Here is a 27,309-nt window from a genome sequence, read left to right as displayed (position 1 = left end):
GGCAGCAGCACAAGCCAGTTCTTGTATAGAGGTGAAGTCGAATGCCCCAAGTGGATGCCGCACAGTGCCGTGGCTAATAGACTGGAGAACGGTGGCGATAAGAACGGATCTCAAGAGGACGAAGTGAATACGGAAGGTCGGTTAGATTCTGATGAAGACGGTGGTGTGACCAAGTCGTCTCTGACCCTAGAGCAAGATGAGGAAATGGATCCCAACGATTAGGATACATGTACAGGTTACGGTTCATTTTCTGCTTCTTAACATCGGTTACATTACTCATCTTTTTGGCCTTTACCACAATCTTCCTACAGTATATAAAATTCTTTTAGGAGAGGGCGATTTTACACTGGAGCGACGAGTTCTTGTATACCCTGGAATAGTCATTCTTTTACTTACATCAAATGATTCTGAACTTTTGAATTCCATAACCATCTTTGTATGTACAGTGAAAATCTCTCTGTCTCTCTCTCTCTCTGGGGTGTGTTTATCACAGGCTTTCGTTTCTTCATGGACACATATTCATGGATGTCCAGCTCTCTCCTTCCTCTGCCGCTCGTTTGTCACTTTGTCAAGATGAAGACAGATTTCGACTGAGATTTCCAGAATCGCTGTTTCTGAGGTCGCAACTTCCAAATATAGATTTTATCAATAAATGTCATCACAGCTCAAGTAGCGAACTCTTTTCCTGTGGCATATACACCATGCCATTCTCGACAACCTTTGCTCGATCAAAGGACGAAGTCTGATAATTCTGTCCTTTTTCCCATCGATGCTGGGAAACGTTTCTCGTTGTTACTCCCACATAAATGAAGAAGGGAATTTCAATCCTAGAAGCACGTTAAGGGTGCGTATGAATACCATTCTGTGCCCGGGAGCTATTTCTGAACAGAAATGATTTTTTTTTATTCTGTGCCCGGAAACAATTTCTGAGTATTTGAAAGCGTTAGATAAACTGTCCAAAATTTCTATTCCTAGAGTAGAAAAGAACAGAAATGCGTTTGGTAACTACACAAAATTTCGTTCCCAAATAATATTTTAATAATATTTTGAATTGTTAAATTTTTTTTTTTTACCCATTTTCTTCTTTGGCCATGGCCGGCGAGGGCCGGACCCTCGCCGTCTCTCGGGCGAGGCCGCCTCGCCCGGGCGGCGAGGGTCCGGCCCTCGCACTCGCGGCGAGGGTCTAGCCCTCGCTCGATCGGGCGAGCCGGCCTCGCTCGATCCGGGCGAGGCCCGGCCTCGCTCGATCACGGGCGAGGCCGCCTCGCTCGATCCGGGCGAGGCCGCCTCGCCCGGGCGGCGAGGGTCCGCCGCCCTCGCCGGCGAGGAGCCCGTGACGCCCTCGCCGGCCTGGGAGTGGCCGGTCGCCACGGCTGGCGGCTCGGCCCGGGGAAGAACAACACCACAAAATAAGAAAAGAAAAAAAAGAAAAAAAACTGATTCTCAAAATTGTGCCGAGAAACAAGAAGCAACTTTTTTTTACTTCTTGTTTCTCTTCCAAAACTGTTTCTCGGCACAAATTTTTGTAAAAATGTGCCCAGGAACAAAAAGTTTACCAAACGCATTTCTGTTCCCAAACTATTTCTGGGAACAAAAGAACAGAAATTTTCACTATTTGGCACGTTACCAAACGGGCCCTAAGTCCAATGCTTGTCTTGAGAGGGCCCAATTCCCTAAAAAACCCCCAACTTTAGCCTTTGTCCCAATTATATCCCAAACTTTTTTTTGTCTCATAAAAAACCCCAAACTTTTACTTTTGTCCCAAATCTACCCCGTTTACTATTCATCCAATTTTTTAATATTATTTTTATTTTTTCGAATTTTTTTCTTTTCTTTTCTTTTTTTTTTTGTTTAACCTTCAACCTCCCACGGTCGCCGGTCCCGCAAGAACCGGCCGGGAGAAGAGGCCGGGCGAGGTCGGCCCCGCCGGCACTGGCGAGGCTCGGCCTCGCCAAAGAACGGCGAGGCCGACCTCGCCATCGCCCCGCCGGCCGCCGGCGAGGTCGACCTCGCCATCGGCCCCCGCCGGCCGGCGAGGTCGACCTCGCCCGGCAAAGGGCGAGGCCGAGCCTCGCCGCATCCGGGCAAGACTCGGCCCTCGCCGGCACTGGCGAGGTCGGCCTCGCCCGAAGAACGGCGAGGTTCGGCCTCGGCCGACCTCGCCAGGCTGCCGCGGGCCGATGGTGAGGTCGGCCTCGCTGCTAGTTCTTTGGCGAGCCGAGCCTCCTCCCGGTACCGACGGCCGGGACGGACCCTCACCGAGATCTCGGCGAGGTCGGCCCCGCCGGCCGCCGTGAGGTCGGCCTCACCCGGCAAGGGGCGAGGCCGAGCCTCGCCGGGATCTGGCGAGGCTCCCGCCCGCCGGCACCAGGCGAGGTCGGCCTCGCCCAACAACGGCCGAGGTTCAGCCTCGGCCGACCTCGCCGGCTGCCGGCGGGGTCGATGGCGAGGTCGGCCTCGCCAGCCTGGGCGAGGCCGAGCCTCGCCACCGCCGGCTGCGCACAGACCTCACCGAGATCTGCGAGGCTCGGCCCCGCCGGCCGCCGGCGAGGTCGGCTCGCCCAGATTTGGCGAGGCTCGGCCCGCACGGCAGTGCGGCGAGGTCGGCCTCGCCCAAGAACGACGAGGTTCGGCCTCGACCCAGGCCTCGCCATTGCCCCGGCGAGGCCGACCTTGCCAGGTACGGGCGGGCCGAGCCTCGCCCTTGATTTATGAGGCTCGGCCCACGGCCGGAGGTTGAAGGTGAAACAAAAAAAAAAAAGAAAAGAAAAGAAAAAAGAAAAAAATTCGAAAAAATAAAAATAATATTAAAAAATTGGATGAATAGTAAACGGGGTAGATTTGGGACAAAAGTAAAAGTTTGGGGTTTTTTATGAGACAAAAAAAATTTTGGGATATAATTGGGACAAAGGCTAAAGTTGGAGGTTTTTTAGGGAATTGGGCCGTCTTGAGAGGAAGCCGGAAAAAACAGAGAAGCCCAAGTTGATATGAAGGGCCCATAAATTAACGGGAAAAACCCAACCGCAACCCCCAGAATCTCCAAAAAAAAGTCAACTCCATACCATATGCACGTTATCCGACAACATTCGAATCCGGACATCAGGTTTAGATCAGAATCAGTACAGTGCGAAAGAGAGAGAGAGAGAGAGAGAGAGTAGAGAGTGAAAGTGGAAGATGGAGGATACGTGGCTCTGGTGCTCGTCCTCCACTGCTTACTCAACTTCTGGATGGCTGCCCAAGTTGGCATGGGTCGCAAGAAGTAATCATTCCGAGATCGTTCTTTCCTTTTGCCAATTCTAATCATTCTCGTTGGTTTCTCCGGACTCAATAACGACCGGGATGATGATTGTCTTGGGTGGTTCTATTCGATCAGGTACCAGTTGTTTTACCCGACTCTCTAAGCCTCCGAATCCGAGAACAAGAACGCCAACCTCTTCAACTGTGTCCAGGTAGTGCACAGTTCCTCTCTGAAATTTCGCTTCTGTACTTACCTCCCGTTCATTTATTCCTCTAACGCAGATGGCGTCCGTCCCCATCAAGTAAACATGTGAATCTTTTTAGTCGAATTTGTACTGAAAATCCGAGCCTTTTATTGTTTTTGAGGTGGGTTTCTTGGAAACATTTCTTTTGTGTGGGCAGATGATATGTAGTTTGTCGGTATTCTTTCTCAGTTTTGAGAAGTAATGATAATTGTGGTGGAAATGGTCGGTTGGTGGACAGAGAGGGCACCAGAACTCGCTGGAGTTGATGCCCATGTTCTTCATGCTGATGACGGTTGGGGGGTTGAGACACCCTTGCGCTTGCGCTTCTCTCGGAGTCCTTTACATCGTCTCTCGCTTCTTCTAATTCACAGGCTACGCCACCGGCGATCCCAAGAAGCGCCTCAAGATCGGGTTCGTGGTTGTTTTGCATCCTGCCATTTCGAGAAAGATTTTTAGGTGTTCTCACATTAACACGTTGAAAGAATAACCACATAAACTTGATAACAATTGGTTATGCGGTGAACCGGTATAAGAGCACCTAACAGTTTCTAGTTAATTCAATCGGGATCTTTCATCATGGGTTTCAAAAAGATTTGATTCTTGCTAATGAGAAATTGGAATTGGGTGATTTGTTGGGTTTCATTTAGGGGTGTCAGAACCGAACCGAAAAACCGAATAGAGATACTAATCGAACCGAACCGAAAATTTTGTGCATTTCGATTCGGTTCGGTTCGGTTTTTGGTCCGGATACACAAAACAAACCATTATTTTTTTTTTCAGTTCGGTTATTTCGGTTTGGTTCGGATCAAACCGAAACCGAACTGAAAATAACCTACGGTCTTTACCCTAAAGCTAAAAGGGCTAAAACCACAAAGGGCTAAATCCTCTCTCTTGCTCTCTCGGCACTGCTCAACTCAGCCCCTCTCTCCGCCGTGCCGGCACCCAAACATTGTGGCCATGCGGCATTCTGCAAAGGCGGCCTCGCGGCGAAGAGCCGGCGAAGATCTAGCAAAAGTGGCGCTCAAACAGGCGAGATTCTACAGTTCCCGCGATCGACAAGGAGAACTCGGACGAAATTGCTCGGATTCGAGGCAGATGCGATGTGGACGAGCGCAGGTGGGAAAAGTTGCTGTTCTGGTCAATTCGTGCTTGTATCTTACCTTGCTAGCATCGGAGTATGCGTGCATCGGTTTCGGTTTTGGCGACGACCACCACAGCGAATCTCGGACACCCATATGAAGAAACAGAGCACCCAAAAAATAGAAATACCCAATAAGATTTATCTCAGAACCAGCACGAGAAAGCAAGAGAAGGCAAAGGGCGGTGGACGGATCAAGTGACGGAGAGACCCATCTTGAGAAGGATCAAGATTTGCCAAGCGCGAGAGCGTGTGAGAAGTGGTGGTGGTGCCTCTTCGGCTTCCCTTTTCTTGCTTTGCTTTCTCGCTTGCGTCACTGGGCACCAAAGAAAGAAGAATAAAGAAAAATGGGGAGGCGACTGTGGGAGTGAGAAGTGGGCGAGAGAGAAAGAGAGAGATCAAAAGCAACTGGGTTTGAATGCCCTCCTCCGCCTCTCCACACTTTCAGAAGAAATAAAAGAAAACCGAAAATTGAGCCGAACCGAACCGTTCATATTCGGTTAGAGCAAAATTCGGTTCGATTCGAGGTTGTACCCTTAACGGTTCGGCTCGGTTTGATTTTTTAAAAAAACTCAACCGAATCGAACCGTTTACACCCCTAGTTTCATTCATTTTTGCAGGAAGTACGGGTTTGTTAGGGGTTTGCGGATGCGTGAGTTAATTTTTGGTGAGTGTGTGCAAATGGATGCGCATGAGTTATTCACGCAACAATCAGACAAATGGACAAAGGTTGACAGGAAATGGCAAGGGAATAAAAGCACAAAGGAAATGTTTATTAAATAGTTCGAGTATTACAAGAGGAGGACGTGTGTGCGCGTGACAGTTGATACACTAATTGTTATCTCCCAGGCTGATCATCCTTGCCTATTTATAGGCAAATTTCACCGACTATGGAGCCAACAATTTTAGACTTTTTACAGATTTTTTGTCCTACAATTTTTTACTTCAACAACCGACTCTTCAAGATTTTTTTCTGCAAATATTGACAATTTAGCCACCACCTAAGACTTTTGTAGCTGGCTTTTCTTGCTTCCTACGTAGGACTAGAGAATTCTAGACAAAAATGGGTCAACAATTCAACACTCCTCCTTGAGCCATTTTTGTGTTACTCCAAGCATGCTCATTAACATCTCGAACTTGATTGGCGGTAGTGCTTTAGTGAATATGTCTGCGACTTGATCTTCGGTCTTGGAATATATGAGCTTGATCTCTCCATTATTTTGCACTTCACGGATGAAGTGATATTTGATGTCTATATGTTTGGTTCTTCCATGAAAGACAGGATTTTTTGATATGGCGATCACGGACTTGTTGTCACAATATATCGGAGTCGATTCCGTCTGTGCTTCTCCAATGTCTTCTAGAATTCTTCGAAGCCATATTGCTTGACTGGTGGTCGTAGCGGCTGCGATGTATTCAGCTTCTGTAGTAAATTGTGTCACTGAGTCTTGTTTTTTAGATGCACAAGAGAATATTCCGGAGCCCGGTGTGAATGCATAGCCAGTGGTGCTCCTCCTATCGTCAGCTGATCCTGCCCAATCACTGTCGGTGTAGCCAACGAGCTTAGCAGTTGAACTTGGCTAGTACCAAATGCCATAATATGTCGTTCCTCGTAAGTATCTTAAAATTCTCTTGGCAGCTCCTAAGTGAATTTGACTCGGACTCTACATGAATCGTGATAGTAGACTTGTCGCGTACATGATGTCCAGTCGTGTAGCAGTGAGATATAATAGACTGCCAATCAGACTTCTGTAAATGGAGGCATTAGCTTTTTCTGCTCCATCTTCCTTTAATAGTTTCTTGTTTGTCATGAGCGGTGTCGTAATTGTTTTGCAATTATTCATCTTGAATTTCTTAAGGAGGTTCTCGGCATATTTCTTCTGTGAGATAAAAACTCCTTCATTTTGGTTGATCTTGATGCCGGGAAAGTAGTGCATCAAGCCCAAGTCTGTCATCTCGAATGTCTTCATCATTTCTTCTTTGAATTCTTGAATCATCTTTTCATTGTTCCCTGTATATATAAGATCATCAACATACAGAGAGACAATGAGTGTGTCAGACTTACCTTGAGTCTTGATGTAGAGCGTTGGCTCGCTCATGCTCCTCCTAAATCCTTGCTTGGTGAAGTATTCGTCAATTCTGCTATACCACACTCGTGGTGCTTGCTTTAACTCGTAGAGGGCCTTCTTGAGCTTGAGAACTTTTTCTGCTTGGCCTTTGACATTAAAGTCTTGTGGTTGTTCTACATATATTTCTTCTTGAAGAAATCCATTTAGAAATGCTGATTTCACATCTAGTTGATGGATCTTCCATTCTATTTTAGCTGCTAGAGCTATAAAAGGCAAGCAACAGGAGTGAAAGTTTCAGTATAGTCAATACCTAGTTGTTGCAAGTATCCTTTCGCCACAAGCCTTGCCTTATGCTTTTGAATTGATCCATCTAGGTTGAGCTTCGTCTTGTAAACCCACTTAACAGCAATGATTTCTTTGTCTTCGGGGCAATCGACAAGCTCCCAAGTTTCATTCTTCTCTATCCTCTTGATTTCTTCCTTCATAGCTTTAATCCAAACTTCTTCTTTGGCAATCTCTTCGTAGTTCTCTGGTTCTACAGCTACAAAGTTGCATGTTTCATAAACTTTTCTAAGATATTTTACCCTTAGAATTGGAGATTCTTGAGTAGATTCTTCTTGAGTTACTCTTGGAGAGGATGGTGGTGTTATGTCGTGAGTGGTGGATTATGGCACTTCACTTTCTTCTTGTGATGTCGAATCCTCTCGAGCAAGTGATATGTTTGGCAAGGTGACATTCTTCTTCTCGATCTTCTCGTCTTCCCAGTTCCAAGCGGCATTCTCGTCGAACTCAATGTCTCGACTGATCATTAGCTTCTTAGTTCTTAGGTTGTAGACTCGATAGCCTTTTCATTGGTCACTGTAGCCGAGGAAGAATCTTTTTTCGGTCTTCTCATCGAGCTTGCTCCTTTTTTGAGTAGGAATGTGGACGTAACATATACAGCCGAACACCTTGAGATGATTCGCTGAAGGCTGCCATCCGCTCCATGCTTCGACTGGAGTTTTATTCTGAACTGCTCTAGTTGGACACCTATTTAAGAGATACACAGCTGTGTAGATTGCTTCTACCCATAACAAATTGGGAATGCCTTTTCTCCTTTAGCATAGACCTTGCCACCTCCATGACGGCTCTATTCTTCCTTTTTGTTGCTCCATTTTGCTCCAGGGCATTGCCAATAGTTAGTTGATGATGGACTCCTTCGTCTTCACAGAATTTATTGAACTCTCTTGAGTTGTATTTCGTGCCTCTATCGCTCCTTAGGACTTTGATTCTGCGGCCACTTTAATTTTCGACGTGGGTCTTGAATTTTTTGAAAATAGAGAAGACGTCCGATCTTTCTCGAAGAAAGTAGACCCACGTCATTCTTGTGTAGTCATCAATGAATAGGATGAAATATTTATTCTGACTAGGTGTGGAGGTCCTCATTGGACCACACACATCCGTATGCACTAGCCCCAACGGCTTCTTAGCTCTCCATGCACCTCCAAATAGGAAGGATTGCCTTTGTTGTTTTCCAAGCAGACAGCCTTCACAAATATCTGAAATTTCAGAAATAGCTGGAAAATCTCTCACATATTTTTCTGATGGAGAACTTTTAGCCCAGCAAAGTTGAAGTGGCAAAATCTTCGATGCCAAAGCCATGAATCATCAAGTTGAGCTTTCATAGTTATATCTCTGATATATTTCCATCGAATAGGAAAATTCCTATTCTCCATTTGATAGAGGCAATGATATTTTTATATTTATCATAGATAATGCATGCATCTCCTCTAAAGTTTAGAGAATACCCACTTAGTATTATTTGGCCCACGCTCAAGAGATTTTGTGCAAGACTGGGGACCAAATATGCATTATGAACATATTTTGGGCCTTTATTTGTTTCAACGGTGATAGTGCCCTTTCCTTTGACATCGACTAATGCGCCATTGCCCAATTTCACTTGGGATTTCACCGACGTATCAGTATCGGCAAAAATAGATTCATCCCTTGTCATATGATTGCTACACCCACTATCAATGTACCACGTATCATTTTTCTTATCATTGGCAGCTTGGCCTGCGTACAATGTGTTGTCTTCAGTTTCTTTTTCTTCAACATAGTTGGTTCGATTATTTGTTTTCGCACGACAATATTTTTCTAAGTGGCCATATCTCTTACAAAAGCGGCATTGTGGTTTATTTTTAAACCAGCAATCTTTCTCCAGATAATTAGTGTTCTTGCAAATTCCACAAGGTGGATATTTTTCCTTTTGAGTAGTTTCTCCTTCTCTTCTATTTTTCCATGAGCCCCTTCCTCCACTTTTAGATTGATGAGACTGTATGTTCATTTTAGACTTAAACGCACTTTCAATTGAATCTTCATCTTGTGCCATTAGTCGTTTCTCATGTGCTTCTAGAGAGCCAATCAATTCACTTATTGATTGGGTCGTTAAATCTTTAGTTCCTTCTATAGTTGTCACAATAGGATTGTACTTTCTAGTAAGTGACACTAGTATTTTTTCTACGACCCTTTGATCAGTGATTTCATCTCCAGAGGCTCTCATTTGATTAGCTAGTTCTTTTAGTTTTCCACAATATTCTTGAACGGTCTCATTTACTTTCACTTTAAAATTCTCAAATTCTCTTCTTAAAGTTTGCCGAATAGTACATACCTTTTCTGATCCTTGGAATTCTTCTCGTAGGGTGCGTTTGGTACAGCATTTGGAATGCTACTTTGGGAATGCAAATGCCTTTGGGTGGAAGCCCTTTAGGAAAAATGCAAATGGCGTTTGGTAAAAACTCATTTGCAAAGCTATTTTGACCCAAGTGGTGTTTGGTTAATTTTTTTTACAAATGGGCTTTGAGGGGGTTTTTTTAAAAAAAAGGCAAAAATACCCTTCGCCGGCTCCGGCGAAGGGCTACGGCTTCCGGCGAAGGGCTACGGCCGCCGGCGAGCTGAGATCTGGCGCCGGCAGCCGTCGCCCGTCGCGGCGGCCCCGGCGAGGGCCGCCGACCTCGGGCGACGAGGCGCTGAGGTCGCGCGACCTCCCGAGCCGACGGCCGCCCACTGGGTTGCGCTACCCGGGCAACGGCCCACACTTTAGGTCGCGCGACCCAGCCGACGACCGCTGGGTCGCGCGACCCAGCGACGGTCGCCCGAGGTCGCGTGATCTCGGGCGACGGCCGCGGGTCGCGCGACCCCAGGCCGACGGCCGCCTGGGTCGCGCGACCCAGCCGACGGCCGCTGGGTCGCGACCCAGGGCCGACGGCCGCCCGGGTCGCGACCCCAGCCGACGTCGCCGAGTCGCGGGACCCAGGCGGCCGCACTGGCGGCCGCCCGACCCCGAGCGGCCGCGCCCGGGCGATCGCCCGACCCCGGCGGCCGTCGCTGGTCGGGCGACCTCGCCGACTTCGCCGTCGCCGGCCCTTTGCCCTCGCCGAGTCCCTTTGGTGAAGAAGATGAACAAGAACGAGAGGGCAAAGCCGGAATATTGAAATTTGAGTGAGGGTAGTTTGGGAAGTATAAAAATGATTTTGGCATTTGGTTCAAGGCGAAAGTCCAAAGCTAGTCCCGATCAAGATTGGGCTTTCGGCATTGAAAATGCTAGTTTTGAGCATTTTCAATGCTCAATGCTAACCGTTTGGTTCAGCATTTTTGGGAAGGGGCTTTCGGGGCTGAAAGCCCCTTCCCAATGCTGAACCAAACGCAGCCGTAATATTTCCCAAGCCTTTTTCGCGTTTATTTGGGCTCTCTTGGGCTCGGATCACCTCCCACTCCCTTATATCCGGACTAAACATAATCATGCGCCTAGCGGCCTAGGCCCTCCCGAACCGCCCCAAACCACATCGGCTCGAGGGGCACTCTTGGGTTATAAGAGCCCAGCCCAACCCAATTAGCCCAATGGCAGGTCGACCCTGGCCCGCAATTTGGCTCTACTCTTTTTCATCATCTCTAATTCGGACTTTCTCTATGTTGCTCTACCTTTTCTGCACATGAATGCAACCGAAAGTCAAACAAGAATGATGAAATAAGAAGGAAAAGAAATCTTCACTTTGCTTTCAATGATGTGATCATTGATCTTTGAACGGGTCATTTCCCCCAAGTCTTGGATTTGTTTTATCCACGAATGGCGTTTCTATGTTTTTCAAGATTCTAAAGCAACGAAAAAGTCGAAACTGGATTTAGTTCATCTCTCGGTGCCCCACTTTCAATGGGTTTTTCTTCCTTTGGATAGAATTAGAGGTGTACAAAGGAATTGAAAACTGCCCGAACTAGCCCACAACCGGCGATTCTCATGGGAACCGGTTCGATTCCCGGTTCCAATAATTGGAACCGGTGAGTATCGGTCCGGTTCCCGATTTCAAATGTGAAACCACCCACCCGGATCGGATCAATATGCGTGTGTATAATTCCACTCTCAACTATAACTTCCTAGAAGATTTAGCAAGGACTTGTGTCAATTGAAATACAGAGGCTTTCTCTGGTATATCCTTTAAGATTTATGAACTGATTAAACTATAAAAGTATCAAATGTCAGTTGAAATACACAAATACTCATCATTTGAACAATTAACTCGCCGTTCATGTGTCTATCCAGCGAGTAGAGTTTTATTTCTTAGTCCATCTAGACTTCGTTTCGAGAACAAAGGAAATCATTATGTGAGCATATATTGTTTGGGCCCGTGTGAAATTCGCAATTGATTTGATCTGCATATACTAATTAAAAGGCATTAGGCATTAAGATTTTCAAGGTATAGCGATCAATAGGTAGGGTTGTTTTTCCTTGATCAATTAATGACCGAACAAACCGTTTTACACCAATCTTAGCTACAAACCGGTATATACACACCTTTTCCCTGGTAAAGAAGTATCCACATAGAAACTAAGTTCACCATGGTATTGATTAGGGATTGGGGACTGGTCCTGGAACTAAACCGGACTAGCGGTCTAGCTCCTAGATGGATCCCTCGAACTAACGAGTGGTTCCCGATTCCAATTTTTCGAAATCGATCTTTAGTGGATGGTTCCCGGTTCCACAGTGTGAACCGCCCACCGGACCATGCTCACCCCCAGATAGAATAAATACAATTTCCTTTGCTCTAGATTCAAAGAATATAAAAGGAAAAACTTTTAATAAGCTAAGATAGAAAGGTGACAATTAATCATTATCAATTTGAATCAGCAAAAGTCACTATGAATACCAATTCACGCTCGACTTAATTTATGGTTAGAGTATAATTTGGTCAATTGAGTAAAAAGGATGTGCGTCAGCCAAAACTGACGCGAAAATAAACCCATTTTATTTATGTGGTTAGACCTAATAATCACTAGTGGGATGAATATGTTAGTGCTTATTTCATATCTTATAACCCTGCTGGTGAGATCTTCCATATGACAATTATCTTCTACCCTTTTCATTGAAGAAAAGTACCAAAAAAGTTCTAAATATATTGCATTGGTATTAATTCAGTCCTAAACCTTTCAATTAGACCAATTTAATCCTAAACCTTTTCATATTGGTACAAATTCAGTCCATTCGGCCAATTTAGGTCGGAATTCACTGATATGGACGCCAGCCATCCTATATGGCACGGCCGGCACTGATGTGGATAATTTTTAATAGTTTTTTGAATTTTTCCTCTCTTTTTTTCCTTCATTCTCCTTGCTTAGGCTTAGGCCAGTACCTCGCCATAGCCGAGGTGGGGGCCAGCCATGGCCAGGGTGAGGGTCAGCGAGGCCATCGCGGCCCTCGCTGGCCACGGAGAAGGAAGGAAAAAAAAAACAAAGGGAAAAAAGAAAAAAATTATTAAAAATTATCCACGTCAGCGCATGTCGTGTCACGTACGATGGCCGGTGTCCACTTCAGCAAATTCCAGCCAAAATTGGCCGGATGGACTGAACTGATATCAATGTGAAAAGGTTTAGGATTGAATTGATACTAATACAATATGTGTAGGATTTTTTGTTTTACTTTTCCCTTTTTCTTTGCTATCCATGACAAAGGATGAAAGGATAGTCTTTTCCAAGAGTCCATGGAGCGTAGACAGGGTGAGAGTGGGATTGAGCCCACCAACTTCACTTTGTGCCTCTCTCCCCCTTTGTTGTCCTTTCTTTATCATTTTTTTTTTCTCAATTTTCTATTTTCCCTTTCCTTTAAAAACTAAAATAGAAATTAAAATACATTATTCAAAACATGTAATAAGATGTGTTTATATATAATCCATGTGATTTATTATGTGGTGAGAAAATCTAATGTTTATTATTTACATGCGTCGGGAAATTTTCCTTTAACTTCGTTCAATAAAATGCATTAATGTTATTATGTTGTGATTCTCAACGCTCTAATAATGATTGCATGCACAAAAAGCATCCTATAATATTTTAAGAAATTCAATGAAGGCAAAACAGTGTAACATTACTTAAAAACCTTCAACACAATTATTCCATCACAATTACAAAGAAGTGCGCGGGGCATAAAACATAAATCCGTCCTTGTTGTTGACCTGAACATAGAATCATTGTACTTGATGGTACGGGATATTGCATTTGCCCCGTACGCTAAATCAAACGAAAATGTCTCCTAATCGGTAAGCAACTCCACGAGTTCAATATAAATACATGTATTTCAAAAATAAGCTATCGAAGACAGTGATAATATTATCATCGGTAATACGTATTTTTGCTAACAGCGGCAACACGCGAGCAACATCCATGGTGATCACTAAAAATCTGGTTTCAAGACCAACATTCTTGGTGGGACAAATTAAGTAATCATACAATACCCTTGTTAATGAGGAGAACGACATCAGCTAAATCGAATGTTTATATAGGAAAATATGTGCTTATTGTCTACTTTAGTGAATCCTAATGTGACATGAAAGTGCCGGACCCAAAAAAGAAGTGACATAAAGTGAGCTCCCATGCTTTTCACTCGGCAACAATGCGCTCCGCACTATCGGATGTGGCAAGGAAAATATAGACAATCTGCTAATTTATCATCGCCATATTTACGAGATTGCCATCAATTACTCGGACCCAAATCCATCTAAAGATTTCGTATGTTGGGGTTTCGATTAAAAAACGAAAATGTTTCATCTTGTTTTATTTTTCTTTTTTTATGTGCTTTCGATTTAAGTTTGCGATAAGATGAAATTCTCTTGGATCGTCACGTGTTCTGAGTCAAAATAAGCAATGGAATAGCGTGAATTATCAAATTTTTAATAGAATATGGGTGTGGAAATTTGAGAACACATGGAGCTACGGTCAAACCACTAACAATTTAATAGACTATGGTCATTTAAAGTCTCATAAGGGATATTAGTGAAGGTACGATCTATTATTCAATCACATAATTGCTAACAATCTGGCGAGGACAAGATCACACCTTGTCTTGTACCCTTGTCGTGCCCCTCCGATCAATGTAATTAACAATTATCTCGTTGAACGTGAACCTACTATCTATTGGTCTTGCCCGAATTGGGCCCATAGCTGAACGTGAACCCCGAGAAATCTCGCGGTACATGACAAAATGGCATATGTTCCCTAATAAAATAGAGACTGACAAAGAAGAAGAAAATAATAAGGAGGAATAAGGAGGAATCTAGCTCGACTCGTTGATGTCAAACCGAGAGGATCAGTCCCCCTACATCGAAACTTTGCTAGCATAATAATTTTTGAACCAAGGTAACGACATATTAAATTAACATAATAAATTAAGGATAATCACTTAATCGTATCAACTCGAATGCCTTTGCAGATTATTGACCAATCTAGTGCGTGCGCAGTCTTAATTGGACTTACTGATACTTGAATATCCGGTAAATTCACCCGGAGAGCTCGTTGACCGTTTCACATGCGACTGATCCTGGACGAGGGCGGCCCCATCCGCTTCGCGATCTCTCTCAGCAGGTACTTCTGGATCTTGCCCGTCGAGGTCTTGGGCAGCTCCTCCCTGAACACCACCGTCTTGGGCACCATGTAATGCGGCATCTTGCTCCGGCAATACTCGACGATCTCCTTCTCCGTCGACGTCGCCCGGCCCGGTCCGGCCTTGAGGCTCACGAAGGCGCACGGCGTCTCCCCCCAGAACTCGTCCGGCCTCGCCACCACCGCCGCCTCGTTCACCGCCGGGTGCCCGTACAGCACCGACTCCACCTCCACGCTGCTCAGGTTCTCCCCGCCGCTGATGATCACGTCCTTGGACCGGTCCTTGATCTCCAGGTACCCGTCCGGGTGCATCACCCCGACGTCGCCCGTGTAGAACCACCCGCCCCGCATGCACTTGGCGGTGCCCTCCGGGTCCTTGAGGTACCCCAGCATCACGCAACCGCCCCGGAGGACGATCTCGCCGAGCGTCGACGCGTCCCGCCTCACCGGGGCGCCCGACACCGGGTCCACGACGTCCACCTCCGTCATCGCCACCGTCCGGACGCCCTGCCTTGCCTTGAGCCGCGCCCGCTCCCCCGCGGGCAGGCGTTTCCACTGCGGCTTCCATGCGCACGACACCACGAGCCCCCCCGTCTCGGTGAGCCCGTACCCGTGGCTGACCTCGAACCCCAGCGACTCAGTCCGGAACAGAACCGCCGCGGGCGGTGGGGCTCCGGCGGTCAGGATCTTGACCGGGTGCTTGAGCGGCTCGGCGTCGGAGCCGGAGCCGGAGGACAACATGTTGAGCACCACGGGGGCTCCGCACATGTGGGTCACGCTGTGCCGCCGGAGGAGGTGGTAGATGGTGGCGGCGTCAAACTTGCGGAGGCAGATGCTGGTGCCGCCCACGGCGGCGAGCCCCCAAGGGAAGCTCCAACCGTTGGCGTGGAACATCGGGAGGGTCCAGAGGTAGACAGGCTGCTTGGGGACGGCCCAATCCACGAGCGTATCGACGGCGACCGTGAAGATTCCACGGTGGCAGTGGACCACGCCCTTAGGCGACGATGTCGTCCCCGAGGTGTAATTGAGTATCATCGGGTCCCACTCGCTTGCCGGTCGGATCCACTCGAAATCGGGATCGCCTCTCTCGATCAGGCTTTCGTAGGTAGACCAGAAACCAACGTCTCCCGACGACGACGACGACGAGGTCAGCGGATTGCCTGGTTCGTCGACGGCGTCGTCGTCGGCGATGAGGACGAGCCGCGGGCGATCGGAGCTCGGGGGAAACATGGAGAGGGCCTCGAGGACGATGGCGCGAGACTGGGAGTCGACGAAGATGAGACTGGAACCGCCGTGGCGGAGCAGGACGGAGACGGTGCGGGCGTCGAGGCGGGTGTTTATGTTGTTGAGGACGGCGCCGCACATGGGGACGGCGAAGTGGAGCTCGTACATGGCGGGGACGTTGGGGGCCACGACGGAGACCACGTCGCCCCTGCTGATGCCGCCGGAGGCGAGCGACGAGGCCACCCGGAGGCACCGGCCGCGGGTCTGCGACCACGTGTAGGTGGCGTCGTTGTAGATGACGGAGGGGCAGTCGCCGTAGACGGCCGCGGCTCTCTCGAGGAAGCCGAGCGGGGTCAGCGGCGATGAGTTCGGAGGGCTGGGCTTCAGCTCGTCCATGGCTACAGCCTCTCTCTCTCTCTCTCTCTCTCTCGACCGTCTTCTTGGTGGCGATGAGCGGGGTCAACCGTCTTCTTGTTGGCGTTTTGCATAGAAAGGTATAGAAAGTTGTTTGTATAATTAACTTATAAAATAATTGATGTGATAAACTATAGCCACGTATTTAAATAAGGAAAATATAATTAAGCAACCAACGATAATTTGGCACGCCCCCTTTAAAAATTGAGTCATTGTCCCTTACCATTATTGTTTGTGTTTATCTAGGCAAATGGTTAATTTGACACTCACTCCACACGGCACATGGACCGGAGGCTATTTTTATAAAAATGAAAAAGTGGGGCAAAAAATTCGGGTTACTTGTGCCTATCGACTCTCAAATAAACCATCAATCGTAAAATTAATATGCGAAATTTTTATTTATTATATTTCCCGTGAGAGAGGATCACACAAACCCTTCTTGAAGTACTAATTCAATCCTTTCCCTTCCTCTTCATGCAACCATCCACCACGCCACCGGCTTCCTGACCACTCGTCGCCATCGCGTCTCACCGACCACTCATGTCTCTCTCTCTCAAAAATTGCTTTCCGTGTTTCATCTGAGCGCCCATTCATGTCTTCTATGCTCGAATTCTTTTACGTTCCGTTGCTATTAACTTTGCTCATTTCCTTTTTCCTTTTGAAACGAAAACCTCCATGGAGAAAAGCGAGGCTCCAAAGCTCCGAAGGTCCAGCGGCGCAGCACGAGTAAGTCATTTTCTCTGCTCTTTTCACTCTTTTACTTTTAGAAATTTTGTCATTTCTTAAACTTTCCCCAAATTTTTTTTTTTGGTTTTTTAAAGGTAAAATCTCAATTACAGAGGTGCGAAGCTTTGATTCCCGCGGCACCGACTTCTTCTCCACTCTTCGACTCTTTTACTAACTTTTCCCAAAAAGCAAACATCGGTAAAAGGATATTGCGTGGGATGCACATTTCTAAACGTATAAGAGTCAAAGAGTGGAGAAAAAAAACTGAACCAAGTGCTACGTTAACCGAAGCTTCGCACCACCGCAATGGAGATCTTAACTTTAGAAGTAAAAAAATTGGGGAAAATTTACGGAATGACAAAATTTCTAAAAGTAAAAAGAGTAGAAAAAATGACTAACCTGGTGCTGCACGACCGGACGTCGGACCTTTGGAGCTTTGCTTTTCTCCAATGGAGGTTTTCCTTTCAAAAAAACAAAAAAAGGAAATGAGGAAAGTTAATGAAAAGGAAGAAGACATGGGAGCTCAATTGAAATTTAGAAGGCATTTATTACCCTATCAGCACAATTAATTCGATTGCTTTAGCAAATTTCCTTTTCTTAATACAAGAGGCTTCAAATTTTTACGCGCGTCACTTTTTGATAGGTTCTAACTAGACACATACGTGTCACATCAGCATGTGACATGGTGGTATGATAGCAATGAATACTTTCTCCTTGACAAGGTACGAGTATTGGCAAACTTCTAAGATGACAGGGCATGAATGAAACGAATAACACACCGAGCTGAAGGAGAGCATTGCTAGATTAAATATGTGAAATTAGAATTGACTCACGAGACGCGTCTTTTGATGTCACGACATCATTTGGCATCAACTTCTATTTTCAGCGAGTTCAGACTAGAGCATTACATGAATAGGCAACTTTTCGAAAAAGTAACTTGTCTGTGTGCACTATAAGAGTTGGTGATTTTCTCGGCCTGTATTTGTTCCTTCAATCTAGATCTCGGTAGCATGCATACGAAGAGAGGGAGAGAGTAGTTGGTGACACCTCAGGAGCTTAGGTCAGCTCCGCCGACGACGGCATAGTCATACTATTCCATACACGGCGGTGGTCATTGGGCGCAACGCTTGCATGCATGCACTGTGAATCTGTGCTTGGCGTGAAGAAGGGAGTTGGAAGCGGGTTTCGTGCTGATGTGCCTGTTACTAAGTACAATCGACAGATTTTAAAAGTAAGCAATGGAAAAGGCTAAGAAGTGAAGAACATTCACTCTAGAGAAAAGTAGTTCCCACTCATAAATCCTTTTTTAGAGACATCGGAGGAAGGAGCTGGAAGAATTGGAACACGTCTTATAGCGAAGGCTATCCACTCGCAGCACATCGCAAGATTCACACCACACCACACCACAACGAAGCCACAGCACTAAGATCTGCATCAGTCCCACTTCTACTATTACGGTAAAAACCAACATAAAATTTACGTTCCTGCGAACTTACCTGCTGCGGCCCACCACGATGCATCACGACGTCGAACCGTATCGAAACCAACCAGGGCTCTTGAAGTTACAATGCTCTGTTCCCTGACTGGACCGCTGGAGATCAAAGTCGATGCTTCCATGTGAAAAAGACACATGCGATGGATCCTTTCCGTCATTTTTTGATAGCTTGTCCAACGATCAGTGGTATGTCCTTATTCTAGGGTCCCAGATCGGCACCAATATCCCATTAACATTATTGAGCAGGAGCGAGATTTCTACGTGGCGGGCACATCTTTTGGAGGACTCCGCCCACCGCGGAATTAGGAGAGTTTATGACCGTCACGTCACGGAAAACTCGACGAAGAGGACAAGGCACAGAGTAGTTCAGGCTGGACGTGATGGGAGACTCGACGCTAATGGTTTTTTTTTCTCCCACGGCTCCAATGTGATTTTGCATGTGATTTACCCATCTGTGGTCTGTGTGCGATAATGCATGGATATAGCGTGTTCGATAATGCATGGATATAGAATTTTCGTGAGGATCTCGCTATCGAATGTCTCGTCAAAAGTTGAAACAAGGGGAGTTGGCTTCGGACGAGAAACACGTTATCTCGTGCCAAGCAAGCATCACGAGTAAGAAATTTGAATTATTTTTAGGGATAATAGTATAAATGGTCTATAAATTTTAGCCAAATGTGTAATGTGGTCCATGAACTTTTAAATTGTACAATATGATCCATAAACCTTTGATACATATTTAATAGAGCATTAAACATTTTCATATAGTTCAGGGACTAAATTGAACATGTACCAAAAGTTCAGGAATCACGTCGAACAATTTAAAAGTTGAGGACGACATTTGTACATTGGTTCGGGACCGTCTGTGTCGTTTTCCCTTTTCTCTATCGTGGTCTGCTACTGTGCGGGGATGGTAGGGCCGAGGAAAGCGACAGAAAACAGCCGGTTCCATGGAAATGTCGAGCTTATTCCAAAATGAACGCTTTCTTTTGGTTCCGATATCATCGGTGGTGAAAATGCTGCTTCGTGGGTAGTAAGTGGTAATGAACTTCTTGTTACCAGTCTCAATCGGTACGATTACCCTAGTTTTGGTCCGGCAAGGAAGTAACCTCTCTGGAAAGTAGGCCTGAAGATTGGCGGATCTGGGCGCAAGCCAATTCCTTTCTCGGATCCAATTGCGCACCTTGGACCACTCGGGCGTTACCCCATTTGTGTGCCTTGAATTCGACATTTTTTACATCATGGGCCCGGTTCGGCCGAATGTCTCCCCATTTGGGCCACTGTAACTCTGTTCAATAAGGCATCGGGGCATGTTTGATAACCCGCGTAGGTGTTGGAAATTAAGGATTCGGCATTTAATGAGATTGGATTTGTTTGGTAATGTAAAATAGAATTGACCTAAATGATTGAGTTAAGTCAAAAATCCATTTGATCTGGTAAGTAGAGAGGAGTTACTTAATTCGTTTAGCAAATAGTTTGTGTTAATGAGAATCTTGCCAAAATGTATTGATAAAGCTTACCGACGATGGCCATTTTTCTATTTTTGGTAAGAGATTAGTAATATTTAGCTATTGAATTTTCAGCTATCACGATAACTTGTTATCCCAATTGTTAGCACTTAAGATTATCAGTACTTAAAATTCAGGAGTTGAATTTTCAACACTCATTTTTTTTTTTAAGTTTCACCAAATAGACTGGAAATTCGAGGCTGAAATAGTGGATTTAGAGCCGAAGACATCCTCACCTTGCCATTTGGCACCACTAGATTGAAGATTGTACTTAGGTCCCTTCATTTCTATCCACATCAAAATCCAAGGCCCCTTAGCAAGGACGGGTGAGCCTCTTTCGTTTGATGAATATTTTTTTTTTCAGCATTATCATGTAAGCCATTTCACATATGTAAATATAAGCATTGAAATTCCATAAATGAGTAATCAGAGTTGCTCTTGAAAGGTTAAAAATTAAACCCCTTAATTTTGAAAAGTTACAAGACTTTCTCGAACTATTGTCTTCACTAACATAATTAGCTGATGTTATCTTGGTTAAGAAAAATGAGCTTGTCCATTTTCAAATATATATCCTTTTAATGGCTATGTGAACGGAACAATTAACGACGGTAACTGAAAATCGAAATCCACGGGTCATCTATAGCTTTTCGAAGTTCGTGGCTATTACGCAACGATGCCCGAGTCGAGAAAGGTAATCTTGTAACTTTTCAAAGTTTGAGGGTACTTGTGCAACAATGCGAAAGGATTGAGGAGGATTTCGATCAATTAACTCTTAAAAAAAGAATTGAAAATCAAGCTACTATCAAATAGGCCCAAATCAGTTGGGTCAGGCCCGACCTGTCCGACCCATAAACCGCAGTGTAACAAAAGGACATTATCTTCCAATCAAATATGGAGTAGGTTTGGTTTGGAAAGAAAAGGTCAAATTCAAAGGTCATCGAAACAAGGAGGAGAGAGGATCGGGTGCTAACAGGCATGCGGCCCTGTCGGTAAAGGGATTGGTGGATTGGGTCAGAGAGTACTAGGTTCGGGATTTGATCCCCGTGAGCACCGCAGACATATATACATAAAAGAAAGGAGCGAGACAAAAAATAAAAATCTCATGAATCGGTTGAATCGTTAAGCGCTTAGTTTGGGATCACAGCGTTACTCGCCCATAGCAACCTTCTTGGAGGCTGCGCTCGCCACCCTGTGGATAGAATCTCGCTCGATGCGCGTAGACAAGACGGTCTGTGCATATGTGCGGAGATTAGTCGAGTCACGAGGTCCGAATAACCGTGTTACGGAAAAACGAAAAACCATCCAGATGAGTTGATCTTGAATAACGCGGAACAGATACATAACATCATGAAAACAATAGCGGAAGCTTCCGAAAATTAATTGAGTGGTCGTTGGTCAACTGAGGTGACCACTTCTTCTTGTTTTTTAATTATAAAGAAGTTAAAATGATATAAATATGCCTCAAATTTCACTCAATGAATATTTACATATTTTTATTTTTGAAAATATTAAATACATACCTGAATTTTACCTTTAGAAATCAATCTGCGGATTCACATTAATTAGTTTTGTGTCCTACGAAAATGCTATTTTTCTTTCAAAAGGTGCTCACTTCAAATAAAAAAAAATTTCATACCCACAAATTAACTACAGACAATACAACCCAAACCCTAAGCAATTTGCTCAAATGAGTTTGAACGAGAGGCAATTCGGTCTTTTCAATATCGAGTTTTGTTTAGAGGTATGTGAATGGTATATGTGAACAAAATAACATTCGTAAGATTGTCGTTGCTTATCTCAACCCAAAGATCCGCAAAATCTCTAATCGCTTTCATCACCCAACTAAAGAAAATATACAAGAAAGAAAAAAAAAAGGGATATTGGAAAATTTAGTGTTTCATAATAAGGAACGCTTCTCCATGACGTGATAATTGTCATTCCTTTTTTTTTTTTTGGTCGGACATGATAATTGTCATTCACTGTGGAAAAACATCATGAAAATGAATTGTAATATCTGCATTCAAACAAAATAAACTGTTCTATCTTGCTATTTGATCCCATGATAAACGATTCTATTGTTCCTTAAAAAGAAAAACGAAAACTGTCTTTTCATGTTGATTGATTACTGAAAGAGTATGCAGGTGTCAAACAATTTTTGGTAAAAGAAATTATGGGTCGCCTAATTTCTCAATAACTTGTTGATAACTTATCGACACTTTTATGAAACTACCAACTTCTTTAACAGATTAATTACCAACTTTTTTTATAGTTTACCAACTCTTATTTGCCTTTTTCTAGCCACGCTTCAAATTTACCAATTTTTATATGAACTTACCTACCTTTTTTTTAGCCACGCTTCAAATTACCAACCGTGATTTGAGTAATTACCAAATTCTCGTTCATGAAGTCATTGACTAGTTTTGCTTCCAATTTTCATTTGAGTTGCTTTTTCAATGTTTATATGTTTTTAGTTTACCAACTTTTCTTATTGTTTGACAACTTTTATTTGTCTTGAAAATTACCGATTTTTAAATTTGCCAACTTCTCTTTAGAAATTACCAAGCTCAGTTAGAGTAATTATCAATTTTTCTCCGATTAAATTACCAACTAATTTTACATTACCAACTCCCACTTGAGTTTGCTATCAACATTTGTTTACATTACCAATATCTCTTCTCTCAAAATAAAAAGCCCCCCTTACCTTTTTCTACCTTTATTCACTATTCTTAACTACAACTCAATTCTGCCAACTGTCATACTCATGAGGAAGCTTTATTTTTGGCGACTTATCGATTTCTCCCCAATTAATTCAATGACCAGTTTTTGGATGTCAACCTTCATTTGAATTATAAATATTTATATGTTTGTACTTTATACTGCCATCATTTAACAATTTTCGTTTGCCTTGTTAATTACCAACTTTTTAAATTGACAAACTCCTCTTCAGAATCTACCGTCCTCAATTACGCAATTATTCGGATAGAATTATTAACTTAAATTTCCATATATTTCAGGGGGGAAAAATAAGGAATGACCTTACCGTGATCAAGGCGTATGGATTTAAAGTCAATTTTATCTCCCTCATGACGATGTAGTTGTGCATCAATCAACTTCAAAGGTCATTTGAACAAGCAAGGAAGAGAGAGAGAGAGAGAGAGAGAGAGAGAGAGAGAGAGAGAGAGAAATTGCAAGGAGCTGCAGAAGAACGAATAAACTATCCACGCTTGACTCGAGGGCAGATATAAAACTGCGAAAGCAAGAGCTTTCGAGGAAGCTCGCAAAGTCATTGAATTAGTTGGTTGCTTAGCGGAGAAACGTTTAACCATTTTCCTCCTACGATAAGCTAATCCATACGTGCATCAGTAAATTTCACCTTGCGTGGATTGGAATGGACATTGACAGTCCCAAGCCATCCAGAAGCTTTCGATGAAGATGGGATTCGATTCGACACGCGCAGTTATGATCAGTTATGAATTTGGAGGAGCAAGAGAGGAAGCGAATCAGCTATACTATCTCCAAGAACGCCACAGAGAGAGAGAGAGAGAGAGAGAGAGAGAGAGAGAGAAAGAGAACATCTGATGAATAGTACGAATGGCCGGTCCTACATGTATAAATACTGTATAATCAATCGGTCTGTGTGTGTATACGGCTATGTACCTATACCATCCGGGGGAGCAATCGGAAAATACCGACCCCCCTTATTGAAGACAGAGAAAATAATCAAGAAAAAGAATGGAAAAAGTGGAGGCGAAAAGATTTATAGCCGAAGCCTGAACTTGCAGCTACTGCTCTTGATCTGAATACTATTGTCCGCGGACAAGCTGTCCACCTCCAACAGACACCGGACCAAAAACTTGACCTTGAACAGCTTCAGCTTCCCGAGCTTCACCCTCACCGGCTGCCTCACCCTCAGGTTCAGCGGGATCGACCCCGTCGCCTGCTGCTGCGCCTGCAGCTGGGACAGCAGCTCCGTCCCGTTCTGCGTCTGCCCGGACAGTGGCACCACCAGCACCGTCGTGTTCCGGTGGCCCTGGTAGAACTTGGGCAGCGCGCCCTGGCATAGCTGGTCCCCGGAGTACAGCACAGTGATCCGGCTCCCGCCCTCGTAGTATATGCCGATCTTCTTGTTCGGGTTCTGTGCCATGATGGTCACGTCGAAGGTCGCGTTGAGGCTGCTGTCGTTGCCAAGGTTGAACTGCGTGATCTGGAGGGCGTCGATGGAGAACTTGGGCAGCTTCGGCCGGAAGGCGAGGTAGAGGATCCCGGCGGTGATGGCGATGGCGACGATGAGGAGGGCGATGAAGGAGAAGGTCCAGCAGAAGCACTTGCAGAGGCAGCTCCGGCCACGCTTCGGGGGCTTGGAGTGGGCCACGGGGAGGGTCCGGTGCATCGGCGGGTAGTACACATTACCCTGCGGGGCGGGGTCGCCGTTGTCGGACTTGGAGGAGTTGCGGGGCACGAGGGGAGCGGTCTGGGGCTGCGGGGCCTCGGGGTCGCCGGCAGGGTGGACGCGCTGGTGATCCGCCATTGGTGGTGAGAGAGAGAGAGAGAGAGCTCAGGAAGCAAAAGATCAAGAAGCTGCGATGCGAATGGACCAGAAAGGAGAAGGGGTGCGATAGAAATGCAATAGGGTAGAGTAGAGAGACGGGTCTCTTTATATGTTTTTCTCTCTATTCCTAAGGTTTCGTAAGCACACGTTTGATAAGGTCAGACTTGTAGGCTCGGATGAAAGTTCCCATCTTTGACTTTTGGGTCGATGATTTTCGATACGTTCGTTCGACCCTTTTCTCACATGCGTTGGCTCTTCGTTCGGGCAAAGAAATTCAACAAAATGTGTCTGGGTCTGCACTGCACGCTTCTAGAACGCTTGTTCCGTTCTTTACCCGGATGGAGCGCGGACATCCCGCGCCTTCAACAGACGAAAACGACGCCGCGTGATAGGAAAGTGGGGTACGCGCCGCCCCGCCGCCTTCCGTTACGTTTAGGTTTGGCCTGGCCCTAATAAGGTGGGAGTTGCACCATGGAGCGTCTCGTCTTGTGTCCTTTTTTTCATGCGAATCTGGTGAAAGTCGTTCGAGGGGAACAAAACGATGGGAGACGTTGGACGTTTAGTTTGGAAGACCGAGCGTCTAAATTCTAGATTCTGTCCCTTATCTGAACTTGACCTGCACGATTTATTTTTGGTTCACATTAATTGCGTGCGGCTTGTTATACTTCTCATACCTTCTTTCTCCTTTGTGCGGCAAGCTTTACGGATGAGAAATGATTAAGTAACGGTCTTAATCTACCGTGAGATTAACAGTATATCTGAATCACAAAAAAATAGATTATAAATAATTATAAATTATTATTGGATCCACTCTTTTAAAAATTTGTGGCTCACAACGTGCTGTTACTCTCACATTGGCCTAAAGATTGTTATGCTAGCAACGGAATACCAGCGATTCGATTAGGTTCTATTTTGAGTATATTTTCAGAGTATATTTTCAGCAGGAGCCAATAGATTTCGGACAAGGGTTCTCACGGCCAGTAGTCTTTGGAGTCCTTCATAGTTCAATATAGTTTTCAATCACTTTTCAATCTAGTTCCTAAATCTCCTTAAACCTGTTTAACGTAGCCCTTTCATTTACGATGTCGATTTTCCATTAATTAGCACATGCTCGTATCTACGCATCAGCTCGCTCGCTCACTCTCTCTCTCTCTCTCTCAAAAACACAACATGATGCTGTCCCACTTATCGCTCTCTATAGCCGTTGGACATGAACACCGCTGCCGGACCATTGACTCGGAAAAATCACCACTAGCACCACCATCAGACTCGACCAACACCACCGCATCGCCATTAGCCATGACGTCATCATCGCCACAAAGCACCCTCGCCATAATTAGGCAACATAGGCGCCCCCACCGAGCATGGAGCAGCACAACCAAGGTAAATGACCATCAGAAGTGCCATAATTTTTGTTCTATACTTATTTCAGTGCCTAAACTTTTTTAATGGTCACTCAGTGCCACTTTCATAAAATAAAATAAAAAACAATCACTTCAATGCCATTCGCGACTTGTGCTGTTGGAAAATCTGACGCACGATATTTTGATATAATAATTAAATATTAAGCTACGCCTTCATCTAACAGCTTAAGCTTTGAGAACAATTAACAGTGGTCCCACCAAATCTCACATATTTTTAATATAAATCGTGCAACATGGCTTGCTGGTAAAGTGAAATCAGCATGATTAGATCGAAATAACGTTGTCGAACACATTCTTTGTCCCAAATTAACGAATTTCTCTTCTTCTAACCCTAATCCGCCAATAGAAAATTGGTGGTAAAATTAGGTGTTGAAATTTGTAATGGAGAGCAGGTTTCCTCCTTTTAGCAAATTTCTAAGGGGAGAAACAAAAATAGCACAGTCAAGAAGCGCGAGCAAGAGTTGAGAGAACAAAACCGACAAGTGTCCGAGTCATGCAGGAGAGAGAGAACGAATCGATGAGACTGGGTGCCCTTCCTTGGCTTTTCTGCTTCGTTGACCAATGCATGCAGAGAGACCAAATCGTGAGGAGCGACAGGATATCGAAACAGTGAGTGACGCCATGGCCACTGCTTAGCTTCAGAGAGAGAGAGAGAGAGAGAGAGATAGAGAGAGTTGATTTTGACCTGCAGCGGCATCATTTTTATCGAGAATGGCTAGGTCATCGTCCACGTTAGGCATCCATGTTTTTTTAAGAAAGTCATGAAGGAATTTAAATTTAATTAACGTAGGATGAATCACCGGAATTTGTCGTTGTAGGCACTTAAATAATCGTTTTTCCGCCGATGTGGCACTCAAGTGATCATTCGAAAAATTTTAGCACTGAAATGAGTGTTGTGTGAAAGTTATAATACTTATGATGTCTTTTTCCCCACAACCAACACAAGGGTTACATATCGCCCAACATTGGCCATAACCACTACATCTAAGGCTTGACCTTCGACTTGACGTAAACACCTCGAATATAAGGTTAAGCAATCTCAAATCACGGCAATGCAACTTTCATTTATTTGTGGCGATGGCATGGCTAAAATATGAAGTATAAGGCTCAAACGACGTCATTTTGATCAAAATCTGATTTTTTAACCCAAATTTAATATAAATATTAAATTAAAATTAGCTAAATTAAAAAATTAAAAGAGATGGGGGCTCACAGCCCTCGCCGCCGTGGTCCCACCATGGCCAGGAAAGGCCAGCGATGGCGGGGGGATGGCCGACGAGTGGCCAAAGGGCCCCGCCGGCTTTTCCCTCTTTTTTTCCTCCTTTTATTTTTATTTTTTTAAGTTAGCTTATTTTTAATATAACTTAAAATAAAA

At 44.8% G+C, this 27,309-nt stretch overlaps 2 protein-coding genes across 2 annotated transcripts; both read right to left on the bottom strand.

Annotated features, from left to right (window-relative positions):
- Window positions 1-14,425: 14,425 nt before the first annotated feature.
- Window positions 14,426-16,258, bottom strand: LOC115692054 (2-methylpropanoate--CoA ligase CCL4-like). The gene has a single exon (XM_030618809.2). It carries the CDS (start codon window positions 16,212-16,214, stop codon window positions 14,517-14,519), a length of 1,698 nt encoding a protein of 565 aa, XP_030474669.2. The 5' UTR covers window positions 16,215-16,258; the 3' UTR covers window positions 14,426-14,516.
- A 7,286-nt stretch (window positions 16,259-23,544) lies between these two features.
- On the bottom strand, window positions 23,545-24,635 carry LOC115692059 (NDR1/HIN1-like protein 6). The gene has a single exon (XM_030618815.2). It carries the CDS (start codon window positions 24,487-24,489, stop codon window positions 23,719-23,721), a length of 771 nt encoding a protein of 256 aa, XP_030474675.1. The 5' UTR covers window positions 24,490-24,635; the 3' UTR covers window positions 23,545-23,718.
- Between the last annotated feature and the right edge of the window lie 2,674 nt (window positions 24,636-27,309).

This window comes from Syzygium oleosum, unplaced genomic scaffold, assembly GCF_021117445.2.
Source record: "Syzygium oleosum isolate NSW1041296 unplaced genomic scaffold, Sole_v2.1 Sole_v2.02, whole genome shotgun sequence".
NCBI classification, from domain to species: domain Eukaryota; kingdom Viridiplantae; phylum Streptophyta; class Magnoliopsida; order Myrtales; family Myrtaceae; genus Syzygium; species Syzygium oleosum.
This window is presented reverse-complemented; position numbering and strand designations above follow the sequence as displayed.

Excerpts from the sequence above, each read along its gene's own strand:
- LOC115692054 (XM_030618809.2), bottom strand. The coding sequence starts at position 16,214 with ATGGACGAGCTGAAGCCCAGCCCTCCGAACTCATCGCCGCTGACCCCG.
- LOC115692059 (XM_030618815.2), bottom strand. The coding sequence starts at position 24,489 with ATGGCGGATCACCAGCGCGTCCACCCTGCCGGCGACCCCGAGGCCCCG.